The sequence below is a fragment of the Salvelinus fontinalis genome, chromosome 7 (genome assembly GCF_029448725.1).
Source record: "Salvelinus fontinalis isolate EN_2023a chromosome 7, ASM2944872v1, whole genome shotgun sequence".
Lineage (NCBI taxonomy): Eukaryota > Metazoa > Chordata > Actinopteri > Salmoniformes > Salmonidae > Salvelinus > Salvelinus fontinalis.
Genome location: NC_074671.1, coordinates 51561898 through 51573099, shown reverse-complemented (window position 1 = coordinate 51573099; position 11202 = coordinate 51561898). Strand labels below are relative to the sequence as shown.

Below are 11202 nucleotides of genomic sequence, written 5' to 3'. Positions count from 1 at the left end.
AATTTAACCCAACATTCCTACTCTCAGACACTTTGTGGATATGGGCCCTGATCAGGGTTGGGGTCAATTCCATTTAAATTCTAGTCCATTTCTGAAGCACACTGAAATTTCAATCCATTTATCTTCAACACTTTCCAATGAGGAGCATTTTTAATTGGAATTGGAATTTGGATTACTTTCTGAATTAACTGGAATTGAAATGGAATTGACCCTAACCATGTTGCTGATGCTTGCTCAATATGAGTGTTGAGAAAAGGGCAATCTGGGATGTGAATATTTGGTCATTATCAAACCACTTAGTTGGAACTTATTGATCAGCCATTACTACAAAAGGCCCAGTGTGTATCACCCATTGCTAAAGACATTCAAAAGGAGTTATTGATCAAAACAAGACAGATTTGGTAAAACTGTGTATTTACTGTAATGACACAGTACTCAGATTGGTCAATAAAACCGTGTGACGCATTGGACACTTTTGAATAGTTTATTGATGTACTAAGTGCGTTTCGTCGTTGAATAACCAAACAAATTCAAAGATGAAAATAGTTACTAAAACTGGTCTTGCGGATGTTGTTGGTATTAACTTTACATTGGCAATTTAGGTTCATGAACATTTTAGCATAATTCGTAGAGATTTCTGCATGAAAGTAGATGGGTTCAACTTGTGGTTAGAGGTGAGGCTAAGGTTTACACGCACACGCACACACACACACAGAGCGTTGTTCTGATGCTGAAATCACAAAGCAATCAAATTCAGCACCAGGGACAGTACCTCTCTGTCAGATTACAGTGGATAAAAAAACAACACTATTTCTAACTGATTCTAGCAATATGGGTCTCTTACACAGATGTTCATTGTAGGAACAAGATGATGTGTATGTATTATCATGAGGAAAAATAATTCAGATGTGTTACACACACACACGCACACACACACACACACACACACACACACACACACACACCAAATGATCTGCTAAAATAACCTGCAAATGCAATCACTCATGAAACAATTTACCACCATGGACAGCCCCATCGTTTGGTGTTTCTGTGAGTTACTATCCTTCCTTCATGGTGTAGTTTTCAAAAGGCAGATGTTCCATTGACTTCAAACCATATGTTTAGAGGTGTTTTTTAACATATTAAATATTGAATCGACATAATGCTAGACGACACCATATCTGCTGCTCCACAATGTGAGTTTCCAGATTAAGACACATTTAACACGCTGGTGTAACTCAAGTATGCCTATTTATGTCCAATTTATGTTAAAGTGACTGCACATAGAATGCTGTAACAGCAAGCTATATAATGGTGTATAGTTACACGTCAATCTGACACTATCTGTTAACAACTGCATGTTGAAAATATTAAATATGTGGACTAAATAAACTCTAGGAAGCATGAATAACTGTGTTTTGCTGTGAATATTGATCAACCATCATGACTCAGCAATGGTTTAGTCTCCCTTTTATTGCAGTCTCTCTCTCTCTCTCTCTCTCTCTCTCGCTCGCTCTCGCTCTCGCTCTCGCTCGCTCTCGCTCTCGCTCTCGCTCTCGCTCTCGCTCTCTCTCTCTCTCTCTCTCTCTCTCTCTCTCTCTCTCTCTCTCTCTCTCTCTCTCTCTCTCTCTCTCTCTCTCTCTCTCACACACACACACACACCCATTGATGACTGTGCATGATTGATGTGCCCTTGGATGCCTGTTCCTCCTCTGTGTGGTGTTTGTTTGGCTGGCCAAATTGACTATTGGTTGCTTAGTTTAGCTTGAACACATCCTTGCATGTTTTGATCTGGCCCACAGCGGGACCCCAGCTGATTGGAAAGTCTGCAGGCAAACATCCATTAACACATCAAAACCTGGGCTCACTGGAACCTGTGTCCTAATGAAGGTTATTGTCCAGAAAACTATAGGTATCAATAGGGATAAGAGACCAAGTTTGTGTGTGTGTGTGTGTGTGTAGACGTGTTTAACTACACTTCTGGGAACCAGAAGTCTGTGTGCGCGTGCGTGTGCGTATGTGTGAGTGTGTGCGTGCGTGTGTGTGCGTGTGTAGACGCGTTTAACTACACTTCTGAGAAGTCTGTGTGTGATTGAAATATTTCAACATTTGACTCGTGGCATTTTGCCCTCCTCCTTGTTCTCCTTCTTCTGTCTGTGGGAGTTGTTTTTGTTGTTTTTATGATTGACTCCAAAAGGATGATATCTGAACACATGCTGGGCTGAAGGACCGACACAAAAAGACCTGATTAACAACTAAAAATACTAAGGTCACTGAATGTTCACAGAATGCTTCCAAAAGGCCAAAGAACAAGATAATTAAAAACATTTTATGTCAATTTCCTGATGCTTTCAGAGATTGTTTCTCTGACTTTTTAAAGGTATAATGGAAACTGAACTGTGTGTGTTTCCTGGTCAAGTTAAAACCTCATAAAAGGATCGGACCCTTTTTTTAAATGTTCACCTAAAATGACATACACAAATCTAACTGCCTGTAGCTCAGGCCCTGAAGCAAGGAAATGCATTTTCTTGGTACCAATTGAAAGGAAACACTTTGAAGTTTGTGGAAATGTGAAAGGAATGTAGGAGAATATAACACATTAGATCTGGTAAAAGATAATACAAAGGAACAAAACAACAGTTTTTTTGTATTTTTTTGTACCATCATCATTGAAATGCAAGAGAAAGGCCACAATGTATTATTCCAGCCCTGTTGCAATTTAGATTTTGGTCACTAGATGGCAGCAGTGAATGCCTAAAGTTTTAGACTGATCTAATGAACCATTGCATTTATGTTTTAAATGTTGTATCAAGACTGCCCAAATGTGTTAGAGACTGCCCTAGTTTGTTTATTAATAACTTTTCATGTTCAAAACTGTGCACTCTCCTCAAACAATAGCATGGTATTATTTCACTGTAATAGCTTTGGACAGCGCAGTTATATTAACAAGAATTTAAGCCTTCTGCCAATATCCGATGTGTCTATGTCCTGGGAAATGTTTTTGTTACTTACAACCTCATGCTAATTGCATTAGCCTACGTTAGCTCAACCGTCCTGCAAGGGACTCACCGATTCTAAAGAAGTTAATTAAGTTCTACGCTGCTGCTACTCTCTGTTATTATCTATGCATAGTCACTTTAATAACTCTACCTACATGTACATATTACTTCAATTACCTCGACAAACCGGTGCCCCCGCACATTGAATATGTTCTGGTAACCCCTGTATATTGCCTCGCTACTGTTATTTTACTGCTGCTCTGTAATTATTTGTTACTTTTATTTCTTATTCGTATTTTTTTTTAGGTATTCTTTTTTGAAATTGTATTAACTGCATTGTTGGTTAAGGGCATTCACTGTAAGGTCTAGACCTACTGTATTCCGCGCATGTGACAAATACAATTTGATTTGATTGGATTTTTTATATGTAATGTGTTACTGTGAAACCATACAGTTTTTGTATGGACTACAATAGCACTGCCCATTACAGAGCTACTTTAAGCAAAACTGGACAACCTCCACTGTACTTCTCCATATTTGTAAACAGAAGATGATCATTTGTGAGAGAGCCTCATTAGAATACCCTACATGAGAATGTGGCATTTGACCCTGGTTTATAAGAGTGCTGGTTGCTTCTATCCTTACAGCCTGGTCTCATAGACGAGACGTAACGTAGTAAATGTAAATCCGGCCCTCAAAATAGTATGGTATGTTACACTTGGTATGGTTACATAAGACAGAAGGTTACTTAAGGCAAAAATTAAAGTAGGATGGTTGGTCAGGCTGGATGGGTAGGCGTATAACGCGAATATCTAGCAACCCAAAGGTTGAGTGTTTGAATCTCATCACAAACAACTTTAGCATTTTACCTACTTTGGGACTACTTAGCATGTTAGCTAACCCTTCCCCTAACACTAACCTTAATCCTTTACACTTAACCACTAACTACTAACCTTAACCCTAACCCCTAGCCTAGCTAACATTAGCCACATAGCTAACGTTAACCACAACAAATAGGAATTTGTAACATATTTTGCAATCCTCTTTGAAATCGTGACGTACAGTAGCCTACGTGCGAATAGTTTATATATACACATTGTTTGTTGTAGTCAAATGAAAGCCGTATCATTTGGCTGGGTTGTTGCATGTACAGTTGAAGTCGGAAGTTTACATACACTTAGGTTGGAGTCATTAAAACTCGTTTTTCAACCACTCCACAAATGTCTCTGTGCCTTTTTAAACTGCTACAAAACCGCCATAAAAAAAAGCCAGACTACTGTTTTCAACTGCACATGGGATCAAAGATCATACTTTTTTGAGAAATGTCCTCTGGTCTGATGAAACAGAACTGTTTGGCCATAATGACCATCGTTATGTTTGGAGGAAAACTGGGGAGGCTTGCAAGCCAAAGAACACCATCCCAACCGTGAAGCATGGGGGTGGCAGCATCATGATGTGGGGGTGCTTTGCTACAGGAGGGACTGGTGCACTTCACAAAATAGATGGCATCATGAGGTAGGAAAATTATATGGATATATTGAAGCAACATCTCAAGACATCAGTCAGGAAGTTAAAACTTGGTCGCAAATGGGTCTTCCAAATGGACAATGACCCCAAGCATACTTCCAAAGTTGTGGCAAAATGGCTTAAGGACAACAAAGTCGAGGTATTGGAGTGGCCATCACAAAGCCCTGACCTCAATCTTATAGAAAATGTATGGGCAGAACTGAAAAAGCGTGTGCGAGCAAGGAGGCCTACAAACCTGACTCAGTTACACCAGCTCTGTCAGGAGGAATGGGCCAAAATTCACCCATCTTATTGTAGGAAGCCTGTGGAAGGCTACCCGAAACGTTTGACCCAAGTTAAACAATTTAAAGGCAATGCTACCAAATACTAATTGAGTGTATGTAAACTTCTGACCCACTGAGAATGTGATGAAAGAAATAAAAGCTGAAATAAATCATTCTCTCTACTATTATTCTGACATTTCACATTCTTAAAATAAAGTGGTCATCCTAACTGACCTAACACAGAGAATTTTTACTTGGATTAAATGTTGGGAATTGTGAAAAACTGAGTTTAAATGTATTTGGCTGAGGTGTATGTAAACTTCCGACTTCAACTGTAGGTTATAGTCTATGTAAGCTAGGCTAGGGGTTAGGGTTAAGGTTTGGAGTTAAGGAGTACCTGAGCATGTCCCCACTCTCATCGACGGTCCTGTAGTGGAGCAAATTGAGAGCTTCGTTTCTTTGCATCACCAACAAACTAACATGGTCCAAGCACACAAAGACAGTCGTGAAGAGTGCACGACAAAACCTATTCCCCCTCAGGAGTCTGAAAAGATTTGGCATCGTCGTCAGATCCTCAAAAAGTTTTACAACTGCACCATCGAGAGCATCCAGACGGGTTGCATCACCGCCTGGTATGACAACTGCTCGGCCTCCGACCGCAAGGCACTGCAGAGGGTAGTGCATACGGCCCAGTACATCACCGGGGTTAAACTTCCTGCCATCCAGGCCCTCTATACCACGCGGTGTCAGAGGGAGGCCCTAAAAATAGTCAAAGACTCCAGCCACCCTAGTCATAGACTGTTCTCTCTGCTACCACACAGCAAGCGGTACCGGACATTGACACATTGACTCTGTACCTGTACCCCCTCTATTTATTGTTATTTACTGCTGCTCTTTAATTATTTGTTTTTCTTATCTCTTGCTTTTTTAAGGTATTTTCTTAAAACTGCATTGTTGGTTAATGACTTTTAAGTTATCTTTTCACTCTAAGGTCTACACCTGTTTTATTCTGCGCATGTGACAAATAAAATGTGATTTGATTAGATGTAGTTAATTATTTTACCGCATTCAACAGCGGTTCCTAGCAGAGAGATAGTAACATACACCCTGGAGGGCACTCGCCTGCTGGGCTTGGTGCAATACACACACCAGCGATTATTATTCTTCATAAAATGAGCAAATTAATCATTAGATGAGGTTATAACCAACCCCCGATTTGGAAACGAGTTCTCTCCAATACCTTGGCAATGCGTTATGTCGTCTAGTCTACTTTTTTTTTTTTAAACAACAGAAGCGGACCTAAAGCAAGGATTCAGCCTAATCAGTAACGTGAAATAAGGAACGTCGTTTGGAATCCATAACCTTGTTGGCTTTAGAATGGGAATATTATTGGTCAAAAAAGACTGAACAGATCAACAGCTTTTAGTGTGGACATTTTAACGCTTGCTAGTCCTCTATGTGGATAGATTTTTTTCAGCATTCCCTCAGACGATGGATTTTTTTCCATTGCAGCTCAGTAGAGGGTGTGAGATCTTTCCAAGAGCACCGGGCTAGAACGAGCACAGTCTCTGTGTAACCTCTTTGTGATTCAAAATCACCAAAGGAAAGCACTGGAAACAAACGCAAGGAAGACACCGAAAGGTGTGAGGAATGCGTTTTTTTTGCAGTGGCGGTGTGATCAGCACTACATCTCCAGCGTCGGGTGTGAATTCAGCACGGAGGGGAAAAGACCAGCACCCACTGCTACCGCAGCACGACGAGAAAATCACGGATTTATAAAATTTGCAAGGTCAGTCAATACCGATCAAAAGCCCCAAAATGTTTCGGCTGCTATTGCGGTTTGTTGTTTTCAATTATTTTCATACGAGCAAAAGGATCCATTCGATCTGAGGCATTCTATATGGTCATTTTAAAGCTGGACGCCTGGACATAACGGGCTAGATGAGCATGGATCTTATAAAGGACTGTCGTCTTTTCTTTTAGACCCGTCGGTCTATCTTTCTGAGGATAAACTGGACTAAAAACATTGATTCAACAGCTCGTTTTCATGTCTTGAAATCGGGGATGAATTGTTTGTATTGAAAATGCTGCTTTGGATTGTCTTGCTGAAGGCGGCTCTTTGTGTTGCTATTGGAAATGTTACAAGGGACATTTGTAAGGAGCAGATCTGCTCCTGCAATGAGATTGAAGGCGATTTGCACATTGACTGCGAAAAAAGGAGCTTTACTAATTTGCACCATTTGACTGGTCCCAGTTCCCAGTTTTATCACTTGCTATTGCATGGAAATTCTTTATCCAGGCTTTTCCCCAATGAGTTTGCTAACTTTTACAATGCCGTGAGCTTGCATTTGGAAAACAACGGTTTGCATGACATTGTCCCTGGTGCTTTTCTGGGACTGCAGCTCGTGAAAAGGCTACACATAAATAATAACAAGATACGGTCATTTAGGAAGAGCACCTTTCTTGGTTTAGATGACTTGGAATATCTTCAGGCTGATTTTAATCTATTGAGGGACATTGACCCGGCCGTGTTCAGGGACTTAAATAAACTTGAAGTGTTAATCCTAAATGATAACCTCATCAGTGCACTACCTATGAATGTGTTTCAACACGTTCCCATCACCCATCTCGACCTGCGAGGGAACCGAATCAAAACGGTGCCTTATGAGGGAGTTCTCGAACAAATACCGGGCATTGCGGAGGTTCTATTGGAGGATAACCCCTGGGACTGCAACTGCGACCTGGTTTCCCTGAAGGAATGGCTGGAGAATATACCGCAGAACGCGCTTATCGGCCGGGTGATCTGCGAGGCTCCAACGCCACTGCAAGGGAACGACTTGAACGAGACATCGGAGATGGTTCTGTGTCCTTCAATAAAAAGTGGTGCTGACGAGAGTTTAGTTGCACCTCCTACCCAAGAGGAGACCTCTGTACCTGGGCCCGTTCCAACGCCTTATAAAGCTAGTGGTGATCCTGGGTCCCCAACCCCAGGGAATGGGCAAAAGGGACGCTCTAAATCGCACTGGCAGTTGAAAACGAAGCCCACATCTATGACAGGTGTGAATGGGGAGAGAGAGCAGCTGCAAATTGTGCAGAACGCATCGTGCCCTGTGCCATGCAGCTGCAAGCTCATTGGATCCAGGCAGGGGTTAGGGGTTAACTGCGAGGGCAAGAAGATAGAGAGCTTGGCTAACCTAAAACCCAAACCCCTCACGGCGCACGAATTAAACATGAGAGACAACAACGTCCATGCTATAAAAAAGAACCATCTCAATGGCTATTCAAGTCTGAATCTCCTTGATTTGGGTGGAAACAACATCAAATTGATAGACAACAGCACTTTTCAAAACCTCACCGAGTTAAGATGGTTGTACATGGATAAGAATTACCTGGATACGCTCATTGCGGAAATGTTCATTGGACTTCAAAATCTGGAATATCTCAGTTTGGAATATAATGACATACAGCTGATACTGGCAGGCACATTCAGCCCTCTGCCCAATCTGCGAGTGCTTTTCCTCAACAATAACTTACTGAAAGCGCTACCTGTGGATGCTTTCCTTGGAGTGTCTTTATCAAAGATTAGCTTGCATAATAATTACTTCACGTATCTCCCTGTCGCAGGGGTCTTAGATCAACTCAATTCGATCATACAAATTGATTTGCATGGGAACCCTTGGGATTGCTCGTGTAATATTGTCCCTTTCAAACAGTGGACGGAGAAACTGGGGGCAGATGTGATCGTTAGTGATCTCAAGTGTGAGTCCCCAGAAGAGTTCTGGAAAAGGGATTTCCGTCACGTCCGAAATGATCTGATGTGTCCCAAGCTGTATGACAAAATCTACCCCACCTCTCTCTCCAAAAACAGCACGTTCACCGCAGACACGGGTACGCGCTCGAACTCCTATGTGGAGCCGAACAGGGTGTCCATCTCTGTACTAGTCCCTGGGCTACTACTGGTATTTGTCACGTCTGCGTTCACTGTTGTAGGGATGCTTGTCTTCATCTTGCGGAATCGCAAGAGATCAAAGCGGAGGGATGGTAATTCCTCTGCGTCAGAGATCAATTCCTTGCAGACAGTGTGTGACTCGTCTTATTGGCATAGCGGGCCTTACCATGCGGACGGGGGCGCGCAAAGAGGGTTTGACTGTAGCGCCCATTTCTCCTCAACAAATGATGCGTAGAACGACTACTGACAATAAAACCTGGAATACAAACAGACAGAGAAATATACTGCGTTCTGTTGACACAATGGCAATTGAAGAAAAATGAACAAATGCTATGTTACTAAGCTTCTTCACTCGCTTTTTGTCGGAGATAGGCCATTTTTTGTTTTCTCCAGTTGACTGTGGTGCCAATGAGTCTGCTACTGAACCAACTGTAATATATGTATAGACCCCCTCCCGGCCCCATCCCAGTACAGCTATTTGCCGCAATCAGACTGACTATCTGAGAGAGAAGATTCGGGAAATGGTGCACGAGCGCATGAATGTAATGTAAATAACTGACTGTATCATATCTGCATGCTTTCGCATGGTTTCAACACACACTGGGGAACCATACCATAATTAACGAAGAAGCCAACCCGACCCTTCTTTCATGTTATCAATATGAATATATACAGTATATATATACATATAAAACCATATATGAATATATACAAAGTGCCATTTCTCTATTTTTTGGTGAACTGCGTTATAGAATTTGTATTTGTTGTTTTAAAACTGTTAAAAAACGGAAAAAGAACACATTGGGATGAAGAAGAAGAGAAACGCTGTCCACGCATGTTCTTTTTTTGTTTGTTTTATCATTTGATTGTCGATAAATATCGGGGTTATTTATAATTGGTGCAAACCTTATCATATCTGCACATTCATCTCTTTATGAATGTATAATGTGTTATTTTATGGTGTGCCAATTGTTGGATTTCAGATATTCGGGATGCAGATGAGCATGACCAATTAACGTCACTCCGATGGTTAAGTTGCAAGGTTAATGTAGCTAAGAACAGTTCGTGGTTTTGTGTGTTAATGCCTATAGCCTTGCTCTGGGGGAGAGGAGAAGGCTTTACCGAATTATATGGGGGGTTTCTAACTGCATATTTTTTCAGAATTCAAATGTTTTCAATGGAAGTCATGGTATGTGCAGTTCGATCTATGTACAGAGCGCAGGTAGACTAGAATGCTTTTTTTAATGTAAAAAGTATTCCTCCACAAAGCGTAGGCTATGATTCACCTCCATTTATGTGAGCTTTTGTAAAGCCATCTACTGTGTCCAAATAATAGAAATGGACTTACATTTTTTTAACTAACGTGCTTAAAATAGATTGGGCAATGGTCAGTTTGCATACAGTAAAACAAAAATACAACACACGTCTTAGCATTCGACAGTATTCGTCTGATGCCATAGGGAAGACTTGGCAGGATCACCGCATTACTCTAGACGAGGAAACTCACGATGTCGCTGTTGGTGCATCTTCTCCAGTGGAGGGAGGGCTGAGGTATAGGAGTTTTGCAAAAGGGCGTTTTGGAATGGGAATCTTTATCTTGAGATATTAATTAAATCGGGTATGAATGGGCAATGTTGCATTAAGAAACATAAATATTCTTCAATATTAAAAGTGTTCAGCAGTCGGTCTGTTGCCCAATGCTATGACATGTTACTGAGCAACTATAATGATATCAAGATGACGATTTCAGTGTACAATAATGGTTAGCATTAAAGGTGATGTTCTGATAATCCATTCAAATGGATCAATGTCACTGATTCTGCAGTATCACGGTACAGATCGTAGGATTGTGAAATGTTTTTTCTTTGTTTTATATATATATATGAATACTCTGTAAATTCAAGCTCTGAATTCGTTTTGTTCATACTGTTTTTTTTCTCTCATTAGGATCAGGTCCATCAATGTTCCCACTGTATTTAATAATCTTATAAATAAGCATATGTGCAAGAGACCCCACTGCTACAATCCGTTGTGGAATAGTCTTGTCAATAAGGAATGACAAGTCAGACATGCACTGGCCTGCAGAAGGTCAAAGTGCTTAGAGCCATTTCAATATCAAACATGTCTCAACCCTGTCTGTTTCATCATTTATCTTAATACAACAGCAAACATTTCTCCCAGGCCTTTTTAACACTGTGGACTGACAGACTATATGGTTAAATGTGTGACTGCATTAGCAGAACAATGTTCATTGTCGAGTGTCCGGGCTGTGTGTGTGTGTGTGTGTGTGTGTATGCATTTAAATAATTAGAATTATTGATTAAATGTGTGTGCATGTGCACTAGTGTCTGTCTACATGTGTGTGTATGTCTGTATGCTCAACCCCCCCCCCCCCCCCCCCCCACACACACTAAATGTAACCAATCACATAGGCTGACCTTGGGGAGTATTATCTCAGCAGATC

At 41.1% G+C, this 11202-nt stretch overlaps 1 protein-coding gene across 1 annotated transcript; it reads left to right on the top strand.

Annotated features, from left to right (window-relative positions):
- The first annotated feature begins 5648 nt into the window (after positions 1 to 5648).
- On the top strand, positions 5649 to 10532 carry LOC129859649 (SLIT and NTRK-like protein 1). The gene has a single exon (XM_055929690.1). The coding sequence runs from the start codon at positions 6874 to 6876 to the stop codon at positions 8971 to 8973; it is 2100 nt and encodes a 699-aa protein (XP_055785665.1). The 5' UTR covers positions 5649 to 6873; the 3' UTR covers positions 8974 to 10532.
- Positions 10533 to 11202: the final 670 nt, after the last annotated feature.

Excerpts from the sequence above, each read along its gene's own strand:
- LOC129859649 (XM_055929690.1), top strand. The coding sequence starts at position 6,874 with ATGCTGCTTTGGATTGTCTTGCTGAAGGCGGCTCTTTGTGTTGCTATT.